The sequence below is a fragment of the Lepidochelys kempii genome, chromosome 27 (genome assembly GCF_965140285.1).
Source record: "Lepidochelys kempii isolate rLepKem1 chromosome 27, rLepKem1.hap1, whole genome shotgun sequence".
Lineage (NCBI taxonomy): Eukaryota > Metazoa > Chordata > Testudines > Cheloniidae > Lepidochelys > Lepidochelys kempii.
The window spans coordinates 5,237,165-5,261,854 of NC_136406.1; the positions used below are offsets into that span (position 1 = coordinate 5,237,165).

Consider the following 24,690-nt stretch of genomic DNA (forward strand, 5'->3'; position numbering starts at 1 on the left):
GACTTAGTTTGCAGCAAGCTGGGATGTGAATCTACCCTGCACTAGCTTGCCACACACTAAGTGTCTGTGTGGACCTTGCTGCTGCACAAGAAGAATTCTGTAATGCGATTTGATCTACCACGCTTTGAAATGGCAGTAAATTCAAGTGCACTAGGGAGCTCTTAGTGCACAGCCGCAGGTGCACATGGGCATCTAATGTGGGTACATTCACACCCTCGCTTGCTGCGAACTCAGTGGTCATGTCCACAAGCCCTAGTCACAGGGGGGCTGAGGTGTCATTAATGTTTTTTACAGTGACTTTTATCAGAGAACCTCAAAGTATCCTACTTCATACATGAATGGAGGCTGCTCATGGAGATAAGCAATCACCTGCATGCTGTAGCTGTAAGGAGAGGCTGCCAGTAACACTGTTGTCCTGAAGTTGCTGCATTGAGACAGCAGAGGACAAGGACTGACACTTTCTGTTTACAATTCTCAGGTTTACCAGATGAGAAGGGCCGACTTCAGATTCTTCATATCCACACAGCAAGGATGCGGGAACACCAGCTGCTGTCTGAAGATGTGGATATTAAAGAACTGTCTGTGGAGACCAAAAACTTCAGTGGTGCTGAATTAGAGGGTCTGGTGCGAGCGGCACAGTCTACTGCTATGAACAGACACATAAAGGTCAGTCATAAATTCCCCCACCCAGAAAATAGACAAAAGGAATGGCTGTGAAATTGTTACACTTGTATGATTTTTTTTGTTCCGGTATATAATGGAGCCTCTACATACCTCAGGAGTTGGGGATCTCACATGGATTCCAAGCTATGAACGTCATTGTTTTTCATATGGACAAAATATGTCTATTTCTCCATCTCCAGCACGTGTCCCCTAAATGCCTATCATGTGGCCCTGAATGAACATGCAAGAGAACTGGCGTAGTGATGAATCAGGTGCATCAACAGATTCATAAAAAGGTTGAAAGGAAAGCGGTTAACTAATTACAATGGTCTGGAGGCAGGGTGTTGTGTGTGTTTGAGTAATCCTTGGGACTAATGGAAATTCTTCCAGTGTGTATCAGGGTGGATCCCTTAGGAGATGCCTGTGTGCCTCATGGGCATGAGATCAGTCTTTTGAATAGCAGTGTTCTTCACAGTCACGCACATGCCCAGTATCTTCTTGTTCCCCATGTGAGGGCAATAAGGGGCGGCGGGGTTGTGACCCCCTGTTGGTTCTGTCTTACCGCCCCAAGGAACAAGGTGAACCTAGTGAGTACCTGACCTGTTACTTTCTTCAGACCTTTAAAAAATGTGTGTTTCACAATTTTGGTGAAAAACTTCATCTTCTCCACTGCTTTATATTGGATGTTAAAACACACCCATCCACCCCCCACAAACATTTCTTGGCAGCCTCCCTCTCATCCCAACACCAGTGCACAGCATGGTGAGGTGCTATTTTCCAAATCCCACACCTTAGGGCAGACTTGAAGCCATCAGGGATCAAACCTTGACCCCTGTGACTGCCTGATCCCCCTCCCAGACAGACGTCGTTTTGATGTCTGTTCTACTTGGGATAGAGCCATATCCTGTATATGTGCTCTGCTTGCCAGGGCCGTGCATGCTGGTCTCTCTTTATTAGGACTTTCAAGTCCAGGGCTGTAAGCTACATCTGCTGGAGCAGTCCATGCAGATCACTTCTGACCCAGAATAAACACAAATGTGCAGACCAGAGCCTAAGAAATAATGAGTCAGTGCTTCCTCAACCAGACACAATGCTCCGGGATCTTGAGGGAATGCAGTGTTGAAGAATATGCTGATGTCTTTGACACAGACTACTTCAGCACTGGCTACCTCAGCACAGCTCCAAGCACCACATAGGACACCCCCCTGCCCCCAAAGGAGGACTCTAAACATCACTCTGCTGAGGCAAAGCCTCCAAATTCTCTGAAGACCCCATGTCTGAAGAGAGAAGCTTATTTGCTGTCTGGTGTGCAGGAAAGAAGGCAGGTTAGTGATTCGGTACTGACTACAGCAGTGGTACCGGTGGCCACGCCCTTCAAGGGTCTGAGTTACACCCCAGCGGAAGAACCAGAGATATCCTGTGCACTGAAGCAGCAGCAAATGCACAGGATCCCCAGAAGACTTGAGATTGCACATAAATATCCTGAAACTGGGTCACCAGTCTGGCCTCTATGGTGTTCCTGCTTGTCCTCTAAAATTTAGCAGTGCAGATCCTGACTCATAATGCTTCTGTGGTGCACTGCACAAGCAAACAAGGAAGCAGTTGCTCAGAAGCCCCTCTGTCTGGAAGCCATCAAACTCCGGATTTCGTGCTACTCTAACAGGATAACCCCAATAGCTCTTCACCTCCCAGGAGTCAACAAGAACGTGGCAGACTTTCTGAGCAGATAATCCGTGGCCAGTCCTGAGCAGTCACTGTGGAGGTCCCTCATAGAACCAGTATGTTACTATTGGGCGGTTCCCATGATCAATCTGTTTGCAGCCAAGGACACACCAAGTGTCAGAACTTTTGTTGTTCTTCAAGTGATTGCTTGTGTTGATTGCAATTAGGTGTGTGTGCACCATGTGTATGGCAACCAGAAGATTTTTCCCCTAGCAGTATCCGTCAGGTTGGCCTGGACGTCCCCTGGGGTCGTGCGTGCATGGTGCTCAATATAGGGCCCTGCCGACCTGCCACTCCCTCAGTTCCTTCTTACCACCGGTGACGGTTAGCCAGAACATCTGTATCACTTGCTTCAGAAGCATCTCCACTCTAGCAGTGGCTTTCGTACTTTGTATATAGTTTATTATTATAGTTTAGTAGTAGTAGTAGTTTAGATAGGTTTTTTCCTGTAAGTTTAATTTCTACAAGTTCCCCCAACCCCCAAACGCTCTTTCCGGCACCCGGCCATGCCTTGGTTCCCGGGTTTTAAATCCTGGGAGGACTGTGGCAAGTTGATGCCCAGGAGTGACCCACACACTTCTTGTCTGAAGTGTTTGGGAGAGAGACACCAAAAGGAGTGCTGCAGAATTTGCAGAGGGTTTCATCCCGGGACTCTCAAGGACCGAGACCAGCGTCTTAAGGTCCTCTTGATGGAGGCTGCGCTCCATCCGCACTCGGACCCTGGGTCGGCAGAGTTGACCCTGAGCACTTAGTCATCGGTGCAGAGTGCACCGGTGGCACACAAGCCAGCGCCAAGGAAGGACTCAGCCAGAGGCTGTCAGTACCGTCATGGCTCCACCCATCAGGCCTTGGCGCAGGCCATGGGGCAGCACCGTTCTCAATCACCGGTGCCCCAAAAGAAGAGGAGGCTGGAGAGGGGCCGTTCTCCTCCAGCAAAACCGAAGGAGCCGGCATCCATGAGACCCGCGTTGGGCCATGCCAGCTCAGCCCTGCCACCAACTAGGATCGTATTGACTCCTGCCCCCGCAGGACCAGTTAATTCCGGACCCTCAGGGCTCCCTGGTCCATTGGAGCTGTGAGTTGCAGCTTCCATCCATGATGGAGGCGTTTGAGGCGGCCAGGAACTTGATGGAGCTCATGGTGCCATCCTCCCCTCCAAGGTGGGACAGATCACCAGGGCCTTCAGCCCCAGTATGACCCTTGGTGTCTTCTAGGAGCAAGCTGGCGATGATGGGGCGGTGTTCACCATCGCCCAGGCATCGCGCTCCGGCACCTTCCACCCATGCGGGGGAGCCACACCGGTCCCCCAGCCCCTGTTGCAGGTTGCTGGCACCGCTCTTCCGTGGTCTTCCTATTTGGAGTCCTTGGAGTCAGAGGTGGAGTCATACCACTCCAGCAGGGGCAGAAGGTCTGAGTCCCGGCACGACAGACAGCCCTACCTGGCACTGTGGCCAGGTCAGTAGCCATTCTGGATGCCCTGGGGGTTCCACCAGAGCCAAAGGTCGCACTCAAGGTCCGCGTCAATGATCTCGATGTTTTTTGTGCCTCCGCCACTCCGAAGCCAATCGCGCCAGCCTTGGATCTGACACTGTCGGCACTGGGGGCAACGGCAGTAGCTACACAGCTGCCACAGCGTCGATGACCGCGGCACCACTGGTAGTGACCGTGCCAGTCCTAATGTCGGTGACTGTGCTGGGGCACTGGGGGTCAAGAGACCCACCTCAGTGCTGAGGGCAGGGAACAGTGCCCATTGCCAGCCGGGGCTTCGTTCTCACGTGATGAGGTTGTGGTGGACACGTCAGTGGCCCCGGCCCTGGAGGAAAGCAAGATGCTGCAGCAGCTGCTTATGAGGGTGGCACAGAACCTGGGGATCCAGGCAGAGGAGGTGGTGGAAGATGCTGACCACATGGTCGACATCCTTGCTCCCTTGGGCCCCTCCCACATTGCCCTGCCGCTAATTAAAACAATTAGCCCTGGTCTACACTGTGTGTGTGAGGGGGAAGGGTCAACCTAAGATATGCAACTTCAGCTACGCGAATAGCGTAGCTGAAGTCGGCGTATCTTAGGTCGACTTACCTGGCCGTGAGGACGGCGGCGAGTCGACTGCTGCTGCTCCCCTGTCGACTCCGCTTTCGCCTCTTGTGAGCTGGAATTCCGGAGTCAATGGGGAGCATGTTCAGGGATCGATTTATCATGTCTAGATGAGACACGATAAATCGATCCCCGATAGATCGTTCACTACCCACCGGATCGGCGGGTAGTGAAAGACCTGCCCTTAGTGAGGCCAATAAGACGTGGTGGCAGACCCCTGCCTTTTTGCCTCCAACTGCAAAGAGGAACAAGCATAGGTACTTTGTTCCCTCGAAGGGCTATGGGCACCTGTACACCCACCCTCCGCCAGACTCCCTGGTAGGAGACGCAGCCAATCAGCGGGAGCGCCTGTGTTCCCTGTAAGGTGCGCGCTTGGGCAACCGCGCAGGAAAGATTTAAGTGATCTCCAGCTGATAGCAGAGTGCGGACAGCTGGCAGAATGTGTTCAGGTGCCCCTCCCCCAGGGTGGATAAAAATCAATTATTTTTTTTTAAAAAATCAAAAAAATTGGATTTTTTTATTTAAATCGGACTTTTTTGATAAAATGCTTTTTGAGGAAAAAACCTATCTAAAGATAGTTTTAATTAAGATACATTATAGCTCAAAGATAGCTCATGATGGAATAGGGATTATAAATTCTAATTCTATAGTATGAGACAATATATTTAAGAGAAGTTTTGTAAATGAGTTCCAATAGTTCATGGATTAGGGACCCAATCTTATGGAGTTCCAGGGGCTTCTGTATAGATTATTTAGGTTAATCTTTCTATCTACCCAATGGGACTCAGTGCTCAGTCTAGAAGATACCATCAGAGATGCTTAGTTTTGCAGTTCTTAAACTGTGGATGTGTGTCTCCAGAGGTAACATGCTTGTTAACAGCAAAAAATGTTTTAAATATATAGAGGTGAGAAATAACAGATCTCAACTCAATTGTCCCTCTGCAAATTTGTGTACACAGAGTCAATCCCTTAACTCTCTAAAAGTGCAAAGTTTCTAAAAGTTCAAAAAATAGAAGATTGTTGGGGGCGGAATAGATCTGGACAAGGAGAAGAAGTCTGGAGATAAATGTGAGAAGCGAGGGACATGTGCTTGTTTTGTTAAAATATATGTTTGCTGTTGAAGAAAAAAATCCAGAATACTTAACATTGTTTTAGTTAAATAAAACAATTTAAATGTTTGTCTGGTGATGTTCTCCTCCTAATACAGCATGGCAAGAAAATCCTCCAAATATTAATGATTAACCTATTAAACTGGAGATAGTTTACCTCCCAATGACTTCATAAATATCTGCTTCAGTTACCTTTGGTAAATGGAATAACCAAACAATCATTATTTTCTGATATAGCTGTAAAACTAATCTGAAAAGTTTTCAAAATAAATCACTTTAAAATGTATGATGTGTTCCTTCTAAAAATGAAACCTACATCTATCTCTGAGTTGTGAAGAATATGTATTAAGGTTATAACAACCAACAAGAATGCACTTTTATGTAAAATCCATGATTAAATTGAGTCTTCCTGACTAGTGATATTTAAATCATGATTTAAATCAAATCCACCCTGCCCTCCCCCGACGTTGCTCCGTCCTGCAGCTGCTCCTGGGACCCTCCTTCTGGCTGTGCAGAGTGGGGGTGGGGTGGGGGGTGGGTGGGAGCTGATGTCAGGGTGTCCCCCTCCATCATCCCTTCCTTGGATCCAGGGGACTTTAAGGACACTTACTTTCACATTTCAATCACGTCGTCCCACAGAAGGTACCTCAGGTTCATGGTGAGCCACAATCAATACCCGGTCACAGTCCTCCTGTTCGGCCTGTCAGTGGCTCCTTGACTGTTTATCAAGTGCATGGCAGTCGTTGCTGCATTCCTCCAGGTGTTTCCGTACTCAACAACTGGCTGATCAAGGCAGTGGCAGTGGAGGTGCAAGTTGACTTCATGAGAACAACATTCGACCAACTGGGCCTTCTCCTCAATGTGCAAAAATCAACTCTGTCCCCCATTCAGCGGATAGAGTTTATAGGGGTGGTATTGGACTCCACGCAGGCCAGGGCGTACCTTCCGGATTCGTGGTTCCAGCAAGAAATTGCCTAAAGCTTCTGGGACACATGGCCGTTTGTACCTATGTGGTACAGCACGTCAGGCTCGGACTCCGGCAGCTCCAAGCATAGCTGGCCTCAGTATATCAGCTGATTCGGGACAATCTGGACAAGGTTTTCACTCTTCCCCACCCGGTCCTCGAGTCCCTCCTGTGGTAGTTCGACCCACAGGTGGTGGTTGAGGGAGTTCCCTTCACCAGACCTCAGCCATCCCTCTCGCTGGTGACAGACGTGCTGGGGTGGGGTGCATATCTGGGAGACCTCAGGACACAAGTCTCTGGTCCCAGGTGGAGCTCTCTTTTCACATCAACATCCGAGAGCTGAGTGGTCCACCTGGCATGCCAGACCTCCTGGGTGCATCTGGAAGGGAAATGTGTATCGGTCATGATGGACAGCACCACAGCGATGTTTTATATAAACAGACGGGGGTGCATGCTCCTCTCCCCTTAGGCAGGAAGCCCTCAAGCTGTGGGACTTCTGCGTAGCTCACTTGATACACCTGGAAGCATCGTACCTCCCTAGAGTACAGAACGAGTTGTCGGATTATCTTAGCAGGTTGTTCCATGGCCACAAGTGGTCTCGGTGCCCAGATGTCATGAACCTCATCTTCCAACAGTGAGGGTTTCCCCAGATAGACCTGTTCGCCATGCAACATAACAAGAAGTGCCAGCAGTTTTGTTCCTTCCTGAATCACAGCCCCGGCTCCATCGCAGATGCATTCCCTCCAATTCCTCTTGTTCATAAGGTGCTCCTCAAAGTTCAGAGGGACAAGGCCTCAGTGATTTTGATAGCTTCAGCACTGGTAGACATCTCTCCTGGAAAGCCCCAATCACCTTGCTGCTCTTCCCGGACTTGATAACTCAGGATCACGGCTGTCTCAAGCACCCTAACCTCAAATTACTGAGCTTCATGGCATGGAAACTCCATGTCTGAACCCGATGGAGCTCACTTGTTAGGACCCAGTCAGACAAGTCCTCCTTGGCAGTAGGAAACCTTCCATGAGGGCTACCTACCTGGCACAACACCGTCCAACTCTCATGTGCATGCCCCTCATACTGGGTTATCTTCTTCACCTTAAGCAGCAGGGGAGTCCAGGTAGTCAGTAAAGGTGCACTTGGCCACCATTTTGGCCTTCCATCCAGGCATGGATGGCCAGTCGGTCTTTGCCAGCCCCATGGCCAGTCGTTTCCTGAAAGGTCTCGACAGGCTATATCTGCACGTTCGACGGCCGGTCCTGACCTGGGACCTCAATCTGGTCATTTCCAGGCTAATGGGGCCACCTTTCAAATCACTGGCGACATGTTATCTACTGTTTCTCTCATACAAGGTGGTGTTTCTGGTAGCAATAACGTCAGCCAGGAGGGTGTCTGAGCTCAAGGCCTTAACATCAGAGCCTCCTTACACAGTGTTCTATAAGGACAAGGTTCAGCTCAGGCGGTATCAAGCTTTCCTCCCTTAGGTCATCTCCCAGTTTCAAGTTAACCAAGGCATCTTTCTCCCAGTTTTCTATCCTAAGCTGCGCTCAAGCGGCTTAGGATAGAAGCACACTCAAATTCTCATGGCTGACTTCCCCCCCTACACAGTAGATCACAGAGACAAGGTGGTGTTAAAACCTCACCCTAAGTTTTGTTCCTGAGATGGTCTCAGAATTCCATTTGAAACAATCAGGTAACTTGTCTGTCTTCTTCTCAAGTCCCACTCTACACTGGGAGAGACAAATTTACACAAACTGGATGTTTCGAGTGCCCTGTTTTTTTACTACATTTACAGAACCAAACTGTTCCGATTGCCTTCCCATTTGTTTCCGTTTGTTGTTGGCCATTCCAAAGACCAAGCCATTTCATCACAAACAAAATCTTTCAGTGGGTAACACACTGTATCTGACTACATTTGCCAGTTGGCTGATGTACCTCTCCTGCTTAACGTCTGCTTGAGAAATGTGTCAGTTTCTGAAATCACAAAAGGAAAAGGAGTACTTGTGGCACCTTAGAGATTAACCAATTTATTTGAGCATGAGCTTTCGTGAGCTACAGCTCACTTCATCGGATGCATGCCGTGGAAACTGCAGCAGACTTTATTTATACACAGAGAATATGAAAAAATACCTCCTCCCACCCCACTGTCCTGCTGGTAATAGCTTATCTAAAGTGATCATCAGGTGGGCCATTTCCAGCACAAATCCAGGTTTTCTCACCCTCCACCCCCCCACACAAATTCACTCTCCTGCTGGTGATAGCCCATCCAAAGTGACAACTCTTTACACAATGTGCATGATAATAAAGTTGGGCCATTTCCTGCACAAATCCAGGTTCTCTCACCCCCTCACCCCCCTCCCAAAAACCACACACACAAACTCACTATCCTGCTGGTAATAGCTCATCCAAAGTGACCATTCTCCCTACAATGTGCATAATTAAGGTGGGCCATTTCCAGCACAAATCCAGGTTTTCTCACATCCCCCCCACCCCCATACACACACAAACTCACTCTCCTGCTGGTAATAGCTCATCCAAACTGACCACTCTCCAAGTTTAAATCCAAGTTAAACCAGAACATCGGGGGGGGGGTAGGAAAAAACAAGAGGAAATAGGCTACCTTGCATAATGACTTAGCCACTCCCAGTCTCTATTTAAGCCTAAATTAATAGTATCCAATTTGCAAATGAATTCCAATTCTGAAATCAGCAAGCCAGTTGCATTGTGGAGTTAACCACTATCCTTTGTCAGACATTGTGTTGGACTTAGCCACAAAGGATGATGCGGAGTTTGGGAGAACAGTATAAAATTGTTTGACTCATGCAACTGATGCTTCTCATCCCACCATCCAGAGGGGTTACTTCTTGACAGTCACCTGCAGTGGGATCTACACTGACATATACTTGGAGAGAGAGTGGTTGCTGAACCCTACATAACTGTCCTCCTCTGAGGAGTTATAGTCAGTATGGATCCCACAACCTTCCCTCTGTCCCTGCTTTTGGCATCCTCAGGCTTCGACTTGCAAGGGGACATAGAGGGATGCAGTTGCTCCATTCTTCATGCTCTCACGTGGGTATGCAGCCCTGATGGACGCTGCAGTTCAAGACTCCAATCTCGTGTACATGAGGCACGTGCACCCACAGCGGGCTCCACGCTAACAACATCTAGAAGAATGACCGTTACTGTAGGGCAAGCAACTATTCTTCATGAATTGGTTGAGTTTGGATGGCTGGGAACACTGAGTGCCCCTGCTGATCAACTTATGGAGCAGCCTAAGTGACAATTGCTTAGATGCTCACCCTCTTCTCCCACCCTTCTTCCTGGAGAAGAAGCACACTGAGGGCAGTATGGCATCTCCAAACAGGGCACACTTTACATTCCATGTAAATGGAATCATGAAGTCTCTCATGTCATGATCACAGGTCATTACATTTCACCCAGTTATCCCTGTACTGAGCCCGATAACTTGAGAGTATATTCAAGGGAGGAAGGTTCCCTGTGAAGGCAGGCAGGCCCCAACCACAAGGGGACCAGGCTAAAGAGAGAGGAGGACCAAAGGGCTGCCTAGCCTATGGAAGCTGACAAAACCCAGGACTCACAGGAGGTGTGAGATCAGACAGAGGGTGGGCTGTGTTCAGTATTAATTGTTTTTTCAAAGCTCTATAATTTTTGAGTGCTTTCAAGAGCAAAGTGTTTGTGGTTAAGAAATCCATTTGCTAAGCCTGTATTCCTCACTGGCCTGCCATGTTGTCCTGAAAGGGTTAATCAAGAAGCTCAGAATGCCCACAGAGCTGGGGACTCGGAGGACTTTGGCACTGGTTCCAAGGTCTGGGCAGCTGGGGTGCAGAGCCCCACATCCCAAGGAAGGGGTGCAGGCACGAGAATCTGTGCTTTGAGACCTAGTGCTAGGAATAGTGCCTCAGTTCTGCCCGCAGCCAGTTGCACTTTGGAACATGAGAAATACAGCAGTTGGATCCTCTCACGAGAGACTGGTGTCCTTCCAGAGGCAGACAGAGCCAAGATGTGACGTGCTGTGTTAGGCCTGTATCAAACCATTTCCACATATCTGAAGGAGGCCTGGGCTGGAGTCTCTTTAGATCTTATCAGCACTTTGTCAGAGTATGACATAAGGCATTGCCTCCTTCCCATGGCTGGGCACATGCTATCTCTGCAGTTCAGAGATAAATTCCAGAACCAAGACTCATATGAACCAGTTCTTTGACATACCATTGAGCATTATGGCATGAGACCTTTGCCTCACTTAGGGCCTGCAGGGCACCCCACCAACTCTCACTGACTTAGCGGAACTTGCAGATGAGAAATGACTGTAAAATGCTGTCAGAGGACTCCATGTTATTTGTGTGTCACTGATTCAATAATCAAATGCTTTCAGTCTACAAGGAAGAAAGTTGTCTCATCCACTGTCCTCACCAACAGTCAGATCTGCAGACTCCAGTGGGATCTGAGACAAGCTGGTTTCTTTTTTCCTTGTGCACCATCAGTAGTAAAGGTTCCAGAGGCCAGGCTAGGCCCTCAGAGACATCTGTTCAGTCTTGGTGACGGTGGACTTGCACAAGAGTAACTGTAATAACAACTTACTAAACAATTCTGATGATGCACAAGAAGTGGAATCCAGTCCACTTCCCCACAGTTGTGCTGTTCTTACAAGTATAAAAAGTGGTAAACATTCCTTTTGCATAGTGTGATACCATTTCAGAGCAGAACCACACTTGAAATGCTGCCTACGTGCATGTAGATCTCTGCAGCATCCATAATGTGTTTATAAATGGTCTCCTCATATAGGATTTCAGAATGAAATGAGGATGTCCTGCTCTTAGTGTTTGTGATTTATGAAGGTCGTTGTGCGTTTAACTAGAGAGATAAGGACCGTGAAATGTCAGCTTAAGACGGTAAGGAAATTAACCAAAATGTAAAAAGCGCCATTTGATATTTGATAGTGTTGAAATACAGATTTATTAGCTCATACAGGTGTAGGCTGAAAGACACAGATTCTTTGCCCAAGTGACCAAAAGATGGTGTGAATATAATGAAAAGGGAGGGCCTTTTACATTGACACATACTGCTCTGATTTTTTAGAAGGAAACTAAGGTGTTTAAAAGCCTATTTGCTTTCTCCATTTGTATTTTAAGATAATGTATAATTCTTAGAAAGCCATCTTGCATGTAAGCTAAACAAATCCTTTGGTTATTAGCAGAGGAGAGTTCTGGGCTGTATTAGCTAACCATGTATCTCTATTGGAGATGTTGTATTGAATGGGAAAAGAGGCTCCCGCATCCAATCAGAACAAGCTATGATGTAAAAACCCACTGAGGGGTTCTTTTAAAGTTCAGAGTATAAAAAGCCATATCAGTCAATTTTCTTTAGTGGGGGAGGGAGTGTCAGTGGGTTTCTTCATGCTTGGTGTCGAATTGAGGAGTAATTAGTGGGACAAAGTGATGAAGATTCATTTGGTCAAACTCATTGAGGGGGTTCTCACCAGCAAGAATTCCTTATAGATTTAGAACCACTGTAAACTAGCTTGCAATTGATAACTGTAGAGAATGTTTTAGAAGTGTATTAGAACCTGCAATTAGCTTTATGACTGCAGAGTATTAAGAGATTAAAAATTTGGGATAGAAAGGACTCATTGGATCATTTAGACCATTCCTCTCATCAGTATGACTCTAACCCCTGAGATTGGACATGTCGATGTTAAAGTATAAAGGTGTTGACTGTTTTTCCTTTTTAGATCAAAAAAGCAAATAATATCAAGCATCAAATGTAAGTTCTCTTTTTGGACGTGTTATGTTTAAATTTAGTTACTCTTTATCACACAAATATAGCTGACCCATGCAGTCATCCTTATCCTAGGGCTGAATTACTTAAATTGTTCAAACCTCTGCACAAGTTCCAGTTGTTCTGATGAAGGTTTCAAATTGTCTCTTCAATTATAACTTTCGAAGGTTACCTGTGACAGTCTGTTTCAGTCTGGCACATATGCATGTTCTTTGTCAAAGGGTTCTTAAGCTAAGCATTGATAGGCAGAAAGGGAGTATAAATGGCCATTCAAGCAGTAAGAGAGACAAGGTGGGTGAGGTAATATCTTTTGTTGGACCAACTTCTGTTGTTGAGAGAGACAAGGTTTTGAATTTACAGAGCGCTCTTCTTCAGGTCTGGAAAACTAACTCAAAGCAGTTGGTATTTTTAGAAGGCTTGATCTTCCAGTATCATTTTCTTAGATTTATCTCCCAGAGATGTTTTTCCTGAGCTATTGTCAGGTCTTCTGACCTGTTCACTTTGACAAGTTCACCTATTGTTCAGAGACACTTAAAAGGCGGTTAAACCTTTTTACAACTCTGACCCCTTCCTCTAGTAAGTTCTCTGCAAACAGCTAGGTTCATCATAACAGGCTCAATGCTTAAGGAAAACTGAAAAGTCTAAGTAGCATAATCAGGCCTGTGTAAGGTTCACTCACGGTCAGACCAGTGTAAAAATCTGTGAGCTTATCATTGCCATTCCAAGCAGAATGAAAGCTGCAATCCCGTCTTCTCTCTGCCTGTAGAAAGAACTTGCTGGATTGAGATGCAAAGCTCCTCAATAAGGGGAGTTTGAAGGTTCTGATTTCCTTTTTGGAACTATAATGTTGGAGCTGAGCATCCACAGTTCTGGCTAAAATCAGTGTGTGTTCTGGCATTTTCACCTGATCTAATCTTCTCTGTATGCTCTGCAGTTGTCGTGAGCCTGGCTGTAGCTGGTGTGATGCTCATACAATTGTTCCAGGGATGGAGGACATTTTTACTATTTCTGATGACTGTGCTAGAGTTACTCCCTGGTAGCATAAACAGTGCTACATAGAGTGTGATTTAAATGCACATGCATTTTACAAAATACCATCTAAGGTGAAATCTACCCAGGAGTCTAATTCAGACAAGAAGAATCTCAACTTAATACGTATTACTACAAATATTTTTGATCTATAAAATTACCCAGAACCATTGATCTCTTGCTTTAAATCATATGCTTATGTTCTGCTGCACCTTTCTTACTTGTCAGCCTCGCTTAATTTCTTCATGCAAAGAAAGTATCGTAAGACTAAAATGAGATGGCAGAGTGACAGAACTGCATCTTCTGTGCATATGGGGTGAGGTTTTGCTGTTTTACCGCCTTACAGGAAAATCAATCTGACTTTTGCACTGCCAAGAAGAGACCTTCACTGCAGTTGTTTTATAGAGACATTACTGCAGATTTATCATATCTTTTCACCTGCCTCCATGTTGTTAAGTGCCAGGTTAGAAAGAGGCTGATGTCTTGCTTAGTACCATCAGTCAGTGAAACTAATTTGTTGCTACGAGGCATTAACAACTTCTCTCTTCCTTTTCTCTCTGTGGTGCAGATGGGATCAGTCCAGTGCCTCAGGATGTATCTTATCTCTTTGCCAGTGAAACAGCTTCCTTAAACTCTTATTTCATCACCACATAGTTAAAGCCTTTTAACTCCTTGAACCCCTAGCTGGGATTGGGGGCTGTAGGGTACTTCAGTGTATTCTATTCAGGCCAGCCTGTGTGTCCATGTGGAGAGGGCTATAGAGTTATACGTGGTTTTTTATTAACTTGGTTGGAAAATAGATGCAAGTGGAAGTACTTGGAAAGTCAATCAGAAAAAAAATGACATAGTGGCTAAATAGAAAAGCTTTGGCCATTCTTTTAGAAATACACATGCGATAGCTGTCCAGCAGCACATTCATGTTCATAACTAAATGTCGGGCATTTGCTACTTAGAATTTCTCTTTGAAAACATAGTACTTTTGAATAATTGTTGTTTTCTTTTTGCGTAAACAATTTGCAGTAGAGTGGTGTGCCTAAATATTCTGTACCCATATTATTGCCCCTTTATAAATATTGCACAACATAAAATAGAGAGCAAACATTACATACTGGCTGGAATTTTCAAAAACACCTGAATAATTTAGGAGCACAAATTCATTTAAAATCAGTGGTTTCAGAGTAGCAGCCGTATTAGTCTGTATTCGCAAAAAGAAAAGGAGTACTTGTGGCACCTTAGAGACTAACCAATTTATTTGAGCATAAGCTTTCGTGAGCTACAGCTTAAGTGAGCTGTAGCTCACGAAAGCTTATGCTCAAATAAATTGGTTAGTCTCTAAGGTGCCACAAGTACTCCTTTTCTTTTTTTTCTTTTTTTTTTTTTTTAAATCAATGTGACTTGTGCTTAATGGTGTCAAGTTGCAGTGGGGGAGGTTTAGGTTGGATATTAGGAAAAACTTTTTCACTAGGAGGGTGGTGAAACATTGGAATGTGTTACCTAGGGAGGTGGTGAAATCTCCTTCCTTAGATATTTTTAAGGTCAGGCTTGAGAAAGTCCTGGCTGGGATGATTTAGTTGGGGATTGGTCCTGCTTTGAGCAGGGGGTTGGACTAGATGACCTCCTGAGGTCCCTTCCAACCCTGATATTCTGTGATTCTGTGATTCTACGTCACTTAAGCTCTTTGGAAAATCTCCCTCAATGAGTTTGTTAAAACTATTGAAGTTATAAACTTTAAAAGCAGTGACTAGAAGGGAAGACGTAATGCCCTGCTTTTGGAACTTGCTAAGGAGAAATACCCATAGAATGTATTAATTGGGCACGCCATCTGCCTTTGCTTTCTGCTGCAGTGTGGAGTGAATGCTTTTCTGAAGCCCATGGCAATGTTCAGTTTGTTGGCTGATATTAGGCCTACAAAGTAGTGGTCATGAGCCGGATATGATGAGCTCCCATTTATCGAGCCCTCTACAATCACCACATAGAATCATAGAATCATAGAATATCAGGGTTGGAAGGGACCCCAGAAGGTCATCTAGTCCAACCCCCTGCTCAAAGCAGGACCAATTCCCAGTTAAATCATCCCAGCCAGGGCTTTGTCAAGCCTGACCTTAAAAACCTCTAAGGAAGGAGATTCTACCACCTCCCTAGGTAACGCATTCCAGTGTTTCACCACCCTCTTAGTGAAAAAGTTTTTCCTAATATCCAATCTAAACCTCCCCCACTGCAACTTGAGACCATTACTCCTCGTTCTGTCATCTGCTACCATTGAGAACAGTCTAGAGCCATCCTCTTTGGAACCCCCTTTCAGGTAGTTGAAAGCAGCTATCAAATCCCCCCTCATTCTTCTCTTCTGCAGGCTAAACAATCCCAGCTCTCTCAGCCTCTCCTCATAAGTCATGTGTTCCAGTCCCCTAATCATTTTTGTTGCCCTTCGCTGGACTCTCTCCAATTTATCCACATCCTTCTTGAAGTGTGGGGCCCAAAACTGGACACAGTACTCCAGATGAGGCCTCACCAATGTCGACATAGTAGGACCAGTCATCAGATAGTAGATTCCAGCACAGTTTTGGGAGGGATCAAATAAGTGGAACTTGTAGGCCTACCCAATCACAACCAGGCAATGTTGGCTGTTGGGAAAGTCATTGAGAACCGACCTTGTGGACGGTGTTGGGTGGCCACTGATGTTTCATGACACACAACAAAGGTCATGAGTATAGCACTTCCTCCATTGGGCTAACCAGAACGTGCCGCTACATTTGGCATCGTAGAGGAAATGTTGGTCTTCGGTGAAAGCCCAGGATACTACCTGTTCTCCAGCATGGTAGTTCTTATAGCCACGTGGGCTGTGGTGGCTATTGAAATCGTTGACGTGGATGATAGGATGGCTTGGTGTTGGTAATGCTGGACATAGCTGTTCCATTAATGGTGACTTGTACATGTTTTTGACTGTCAGATCGCCAATCTCGATGGTGACTGAGTAGGGGTTTGTAATAGGCATGACCTGGATGGAATCCTTAAAGTCATATTTTACATGCATCGCAAGTGCATATTTGGGGTGATGGCTTGCAGATACAAGGGCATATCTGGTAATCTTAGATTGTTGGCCTTCACTCTCTGGGTGTGTTTCTTGTAGTGCAATGACATCAATGTTTTAAGTCCTCAGGATCATTGCTATGTAATCACACTTTGCGTTAGACAGACCCTTGATGTTGAGCTGTGTAATTTGCAGCAGTGGGCCTATTTGAATGAAGGTTTGGCCCTGACATGGGCCATTATTGCTGTTGTATTTCTGACTAGGAGGTCCCTTAAGGACGCTTGGTTGCCAATTTGATGACATTTGTTGTGCTTTTGCATGTAATAGGGGAGACCATGTGAAGGTTGTCATCTTCTCCCCCACAACAGCATTGCTTGAGTCTTTGAACTCAGCAGGAAGAATAAGGTGGTGTTGAAATGGTGACGCACTAGAATTCACAAGGTTGAGCTGCAAAGCCTGGAAGCTCCTTTGTCCTTTAGACAGTGCAGCTCCAGCGGTATACAAACCACCTCAAATAAGTACAGATGGTATCTTCACACAGTTAATTTCCAACTCCTGTGTGCTGATGAATAAAAACATCAGGCAGCAAGTCCACAAATAACTTTATCGCACCCTGAACCAGTGCCAGTTGTCTTCACCCCTTTCTGCCCCCTACACAATAGATCAAGTGGACAAGGGTCTCTCCAACACTAAGTCCAGGAAGACCACAGGAATGGATGGAATATATCTGGAATGCCTGAAGGAAAGGCAAGAAGGTGACTGGCAGACTTCTCCAGCAACATCCAATCATCTGGGATAATAACAAAAGAGTAGAAGGTAGCCAAGTTCATAACCATTTTGAAGTCCAAAAAAGAGGCTACCAATCTAAAAACTACCGGCCCATCTCTCTCATTTGCCGTTGTTATAAACTGTTGGAGCAGCTCCTACTTCAGAGGTTACAGCCAACACTGGAGCAACTGGTCCCCAATGAGCAAGCCAGATATAGAACCAGTTGTAACTGCTGTGACCAGGTGCTGGCCGTAACCAGCTACATAGAATACAGCTACCAGCAAAAATTAAGAACAGTGGCAGCCTTCATTGACTTTCTTCTGCATACAGTACTGTGTGGCACAAAGGTCTCCTGCTGAAGTTATCATTAGCTTTCCCATGCCCATCACCAACAGACTCATCACCGGGTTGCTGAGTAACAAGAGATTCACTGTTCCCCTTGGTAAATCTGCCAGTAAATCATGGAGATTGAACAACGTTCTTCCACAGGGATCCATTTTAGTGCCCACACTGTTCAGGCTCTATACCAGAAACATTGTGGTCATGTCATTCCACATAAATTCATTTATGCAGAGAACTTTGTGCTAGAAACGCAAGTGCCCTCTCTGGAGGCCACAGAAAAGGTCATGATCAACCATCTCCAGATACTTGAGATGTATTTCAAAGCTTGGTGACTGAAACCCAATATTTTGAAAACACTTGTCTCTGCCTTCCACTTGAATGTCAAGGAGGCCAAAGTGTTGCTGAAAGTGGGCTTTTGTGGTTTGCCTCTTTCATGTGACCACAATCCACAGTACCTTGGGGTTTCACCCGATTGGATGCTGAGCTATTGGCAACACCGAAAAGAAGATAAAGAAAAGGATTAACATCATCCGGAAGCTTGCTGGCACATTCTGGGGATGTGATGTACACATGTTTTGAACGTTTGTACAAGCTCTGGCCTTGTCAACAGCAGAGTATTGCATGCCAATTTGGCGCAACAGCTCCACACCAATCTCGTTGACACTGAAATGAATGCTGCGCGCGGTATTGTTAGTGGCTCTCTCAAATCAGTACCAATACTGTTGCTTCCAGTTTTGGAGAGCATTGTGCCAGCCAACATCAGGAGAGGCATTGCAGTGGTCCAAAAATACAATTAAGGTCCTGGCTGCTCCGGACCTGCCAATATACCAAAGCTTCAGTGCACTGCCACCCTCCAGTGTACTGCTCAAATCGGTGAAGCCTTTCTGGATACACGTGTCAATGCTACAGGCGAATGGAAAGGATGCCAGCACTCGCTGGCTTGGCTTGTCTGTCCCAAACAAAGACCTGACTGAAGATCCAACAAAAGAAATCCTAGGATTTTGCCTTCTCTGTAGGCAGTGGATTGTACTCCAACTGTATTTGGACAATGCACAGAAGGTGTGGATATCTCCTCCATAAATGGAAAATCAAAGAATCACCAAATTGTGACTGCAAAGGACAGATTTTAAGTGATTATAAGGGATACCAAATAGCTCAAAGCAGATTACTGAGTAAATAAAACAAAAATGCAAACTAATCTTAGTACACTAAAGAAACTGGCTACAAGTAGTAATTTCTCACCCTAAATGTTGTTTTAAGTAGGTTGCAGAGTTTCTTGTAGGCAAACTGCTCTTGGTTGCAGCTTAGAACTTCAGATATTCCTTTCATAGGCCAGACACCTTCTAGCCTGGGTCCAGTCCTTTCTTCCCCAGATCAGGTGTTTTCAGCAGTCATCTTGGGTGGGGATTCAGTGCATATGGTGGGAATCCTTTATTTCCCAGTTTGATGGGATTCAGTACCAGGTGACATAATCACATGACCCTGTAGTGTCAAAGCAGCATCCGAGGAAGTTTCTCAGGAAGGTGGGAGATTAGCAACTTCAAAATCCTATTGTTCTCCCTAATGGCCCATGCAGGCTGATTGCCTGCTGTCTGGTGGGCATTTCCCAGGTGTAAACACAGTTGTAATTGTTACATAGTTAATATTCCTAATTTCAGATACAGAAATGATACCTGGATAATCATAGTCAGTACATCATAACCTTTCCAGTGATACCATTTTGTATAAAACATATCTTAATTATGCCATATTCATGTAATAACATCATCTCTATGAAGAATACGGGACATAATGTCACAGAAGGATCTTCTACAACCTCCCTAGGCATCTGTTCCATTGTCCTCCTGTTCTTACAGTTAGGAAGTTTTTCCTGAGATTTAATCTAAATCTGTTATGCTGGAGTTTGACCCCATTGCCTCTTGACCTGCCCTCTGTGGCAAAAGAGAACAACTTTTCCCCATCTTTTTAGGGCAGCTTTCAAGTATCTGAAGACAGATGATATTCATGTCCCTCCCTTAATCTCCTCTTTTCCAAACTAAACATACACATTTCCTTCAGCCTTTGCTCCTATGGCTTACATTCCATCCCTTTGATCATCTTTGTTGCTCACCTCTGGATCCTTTCCAGTTTCTGTACATCCTTTCTATACATTGGTGACCAAAATTTGACACAGTACAGCTGAGGCCTAACTAGTGGTATTATCACTTCCCGTGACTTACGTGCTATCCGATGAAGTGAGCTGTAGCTCACGAAAGCTCATGCTCAAATAAATTGGTTAGTCTCTAAGGTGCCACAAGTACTCCTTTTCTTTTTGTGAATACAGACTAACACGGCTGTTACTCTGAAATCAGTGCTATCCACTGTTAATGCAACCTAAAATTACGTTTGCTTTTTTTGGAACAGCATTGCAGTGTTGGCTAATGTTGAGGTTGTAATCCACGACAACTCCCAAATCCTTCTCGGCTGTGCTGCTGCCAAGCCAGTTATCCCCCATTCTGGATTTGTGCATTTTATTTTTCTTCCCTAACTGTAGCACTTTACTTTTGTCTCTTCTGAATTTCATTTTTGTTGTCTATAGCCCAGCTCTCCAGTTTATCAAGATCCCTCTGAATTTTTGCTCTGTACTCCCAAAGTGTTGGCAACCACTCTCTGTCGTAGGCAAATTTGATCAGTATGCTCTCTGTATGTACATGCAGGTCATTAATAAAAGTGTTTAAACAACACTGGAGCCAGAACAGATGCCAGGCACAGCCCCACTTGAGACCTCCCTGCAAACTGACATCATCCCATTAATAATTTATCTTTGTTTTCAGTTATTTAACCAATTATGTATCCACTTTATGGTAGTTATGCCAAGCTTGCATTTCTCCAGCTTACTTGTCAGAATATCACGTGGGACTGTTTCAAAAGCCTTGCTGAAGTCCAAGGTATGTTGTGTCCACCACATTCCCCCATCCATCAGATCAGTTACCCTGTCAAAGAAGGAAATCAAGCTGGTTTGGCATGACTTGTTCTCAGTAAATCCATGAGGACTTACTGGAGAGATTTAGGTTGGATATTAGGAAAAACTTTTTCACTAGGAGGGTGGTGAAACACTGGAATGCGTTACCTAGGGAGCTGGTGGAATCTCCTTCCTTAGAGGTTTTTAAGGTCAGGCTTGACAAAGCCCTGGCTGGGATGATGTAATTGGGGATCGGTCCTGCTTTGAGCAAGGGGTTGGACTAGATGACCTCCTGTGGTCCCTTCCAACCCTGATATTCTATGATTCTATGACTCACCCCCCTTCATCTTCCAGGTATTTGCAAATTGAATGTTTTATATATTGCTCTAGTAGCTTCTCAGGTATCAAGACAGGCTGGCGGGTCTGTAGTTCCCTGGCTCCTCCTTTCCCCCCTTTTAAAGATGGGCAGTACGTTAGCCTTTCTCCAGTCTTCCAGCACGTCTCCTGTCATCCATGAGTTTGCAAATATTTTTGCCAGTGGCTCCGAGATTTCTTCAGCTAATTCCTTCAGCACCCTTGGGTGAATAGAATCTGGCCCTGCTGGTTTGAATTCATTCAAATTGGTGAGAAGATCTGACGTGTTCTTTACTTATCCCGATCGGCGTCCCTTCCCCTGTGTTGTCTATGAAAACTTTGCTAGTCATCTAGTCACATGTTGTTTTTTGTGAGAAGGCTGAAAGCAGCTCTGCTTCTCCCTTGAGCAGTGGTCCCCCACCGTACATTGGGTAAGCTTAATTCAGTTCTCTTCAAAGGTTCCAGATACACATCCCTGGAACCCATTAATCGCTAGTCATCCTGTGCCTGGTCTGCATATGAGCCAGAGGCAAGGTAAACTTTTCCCACTTTACCAGTGAACAGCCCTGGTCTAGTAATGCCACCTCTAGGAATCATAGGGGAGTCTGGTCTCCATGGCCCATCCATGACTCTGCCTCTCAGTTGACACTCAGTGAGGGAAAACACTCATTGATTGGACTTGTCAGATGTGTCCATCTTGTCTCAGGGTGCACAGACAGAAATTAAATTAAAATACTCAACAACACATGCAGACAACTTACTCTCACTACAAGAGTTAATGCTGCCTTCACAAGTCACAGCATGAGATGTTTAGGTGGTAATGAGTTTCAGGTACTGTCAGCACCTCGATTGGATTTGGGCCCAGTGAATGTCTTTGAATCCCAAATACTAATCTCCTGAGCCATCCAGCTTGGTGCATTTAAATGACCCTGTAGACATTGATGGTGCCTGGTGTAGTAAGGGTCAGAAGTCATTTTAACTGTAAAATATGTACAGTTTGGAGATAAAGAGCAAAATCTATTTAAGTCCCAAAGTAACAAATATAAAAATAAATCTTATATTATGGGAAATATGTAGAAAGGATCATGAAATCTGTCCAAGGTGTGTTGATAGACACATCACCTGATGACAGTAAGTAAAATGAAGTTACTGTGTAATGCATCATGTTCTTTCAAACTTGACTTGTACTTTACCACTTTATAGGAAAATCATTTTTTTCAAATTTTGACTTCCGTCCCCCTTTATACTTACACCTTCTCCTTGTATCTGCGAACCTCTGCTCAGGGTCGGCAGGCAATTGTGGCAGTGGTGCCAGTAGTAAGAACCAGTTCTTTTATCTATATCGTGTTAAGACCTGAAAAGTTTCTTTAAATCCACTTATGACTCCTGATTGCTGCCCAGGGCAGTCAAGATTTCAAAGTGCCGTAGACCTATCAGCTAATCCTAGCCAGTGAGTGTGGTTTGTACAGCAAGGAGCTGTACACATTCTGATGAAAAGATTCTGCAGGCTGTGAGGGCTGTTTCCTGATAATATGTTGACAGTGAGTTAAAATGCACTGTGTTACCTGTGCATTTCATTGTGACTGACAAGCCATTTGTAAGGGGTGAAAAGGGCTCCAGAGTCTCTGCCAGTCTAGGATGTATATACCCCTGCTCACTACTTTTTAAAGCTTGCCTGTTAGTTCTTGGGAGGGCTGAACTGAAGGAAATGGGAGTCCTTTTTAGACCTGGAAAAGGCAATTCTTGATGTGAGGCTGTGTGTGAGACTTCCCAGCTGGGTTCAGCTCTTCTAAACAATATTAATAGTGCCATTTTTAGGAAGGCAGTCTGATTCTAAATTAGAATGGGCTCTCAAGTATGGTTCATCTGATACACATATAGGAAAAACAGCAAAAAACCAAACATTTAGGGTTTTAAAATTCCCACGTAAAGACAGTTCTTGAGGGGTTGGGTGGGAGCATGATCAGAGTGGAGAAATGGGAGCCAGGAACTCCAGGACCACATCTTGTGAGGTGCTGAACACTCTGCAGGATCAAGCCCTTAAACTCCATCCCTCAGTTTCCCACCCTGAAAAATGTTAATATTAATGCTTCACAACCTGACATGTGAGAACTAGCTAATGGCTGTGATTCACACTGGAGATGAAAACTACTCCAGGAGTACTCGATATTCATGTTTGAAATGTGTTGTTAAAGAAGATTTGTTTTAGGTTTTATTGGTGTATAATTAGCTACAGAATCAAAATCCTATGAATACAGAGAATGATGTTCAACACTGCCCTTGAGATAACTTGTACTCTGAGACTGTATGTTAACCCATTTCCTTGTAATTTAATTAGGCCACCACCAAAGTGGAAGTGAATATGGAGACGGCAGAGTGTCTGCGGGTGACAAGGGGAGACTTCTTAGCCTCTCTGGAGAATGATATCAAGCCGGTGAGTGGGACCTATTTAATTCATATAATAAAGCAGTGAGTGCAGGAGAAGAACTTGTGCTTCCTTAATCAATGAATACAGCAACCACTTCAAATCTGTGCACATGCACAAATGTAATGTTGCAGCATGGCTTTTGAGATCATTTCTGTGGCTTAATAAAATTGAATACTGTTCAACATGAATGAACTGAGACTCTGTCTCTTTCCCATCATTTTAGGGCTCTGTTCTGCAGCCTCTCTGCGCATGGGAAGTGTCAAATAGAGCGATTGCAAGAGCGGACCCTTCACTTTGCAGTACATACTAGTTGGTCGTTAGCCTAATCTCATTGAAATCAATGAGAGATTTGACATTGAATTCAGTGGCAGGAGGATTAGGACTCTGATGAAGAGAACTTATCTTTTAGTAAAGTGTAGATGATTTCAGAACCTAATGGTAATTTACATAGGGGTAGATGATATTGTACTTGATTAGAAGTTACCATTTGCTAAATAGGCAATAACATCTTATTCTATGGTCCTTTAAGATAACCTGTACTACATCACTGGTAAATGTATGATTTAACTGCTCACTCAGTTAAAATGTGTACCAAAATCTCTCATAATTATATTGAAAAAGCCCACCACAGCTCCTGTTACTCTAGTTTTGTCCTTGCCCTTGCCATGTTTTCCTGTGATCAAACAAAACTCACTATTGAGAATATTTTTTTCATCTTCCGAAACACAGGCATTTGGAACGAACCAGGAGGATTATGCAAGTTACATCATGAATGGCATTATCCAGTGGGGAGACCCTGTAACAAGGGTGCTGGAAGATGGAGAATTGCTTGTCCAGCAAACCAAAAACAGTGACCGCACTCCGCTGGTTAGCGTTCTTTTAGAAGGTGAGTTTAGGGGTACTAATGTCTGAAAGTGAGTAACACACACAATCCAGTCTGTGCAGTTATCACATACAAGTACTTGGATTAGGCATCCAGTAGTATGTGAAGTCCACTTATCAGAAAGAAAAGTATCATTAGTACCTGGCAAAATGACTAGATGAATTAATGTTGCATCAGATATTAAAATAGGTTTATCTGGTTCTGAGGGAGAGTAGGACATTGTCCATCCTATGGCTGCTCTTGAAACACTAGAGCGGGGTGAATAATTTGTAACTAATAACCTGTTCGATCAGTTTTGACTTTGTTTGTAACCAGCCTGCGAGCAGATTGCAGTTACCTTGAATTGATTTGATACCTTGAATAGAGGGGGAATGATTTCCACTCTCTTTGGCACTGGTGAGGCCACATCTGGACTACTGCATCCAGTTTTGGGCCCCCCACTACTGAAAGGATATGGACAAATTGGAAAGAGTCCAGCGGAGGGTAGAGAAAATGATTAGGGGGCTGGGGCACATGACTTACGAGGGGAGGCTGAGGAAACTGGGCTTGTTTAGTCTGCAGAAGAGAAGAGTGAGTGA

The 24,690-nt window shown here is 44.9% G+C and overlaps 1 protein-coding gene across 3 annotated transcripts in view; it reads left to right on the forward strand.

Annotated features, from left to right (window-relative positions):
• Positions 1–24,690, forward strand: part of NSF (N-ethylmaleimide sensitive factor, vesicle fusing ATPase) — a 187,067-nt gene that overhangs the window by 110,086 nt on the left and 52,291 nt on the right. For all 3 annotated transcript variants that reach the window (XM_073325854.2, XM_073325855.2, XM_073325853.2), the window contains exons 12-14: positions 479–666; positions 23,140–23,235; positions 23,959–24,115. In XM_073325854.2, coding sequence (XP_073181955.1) covers positions 479–666; positions 23,140–23,235; positions 23,959–24,115 — 441 coding nt within the window. The remainder of the gene's footprint in view (positions 1–478; positions 667–23,139; positions 23,236–23,958; positions 24,116–24,690) is intronic.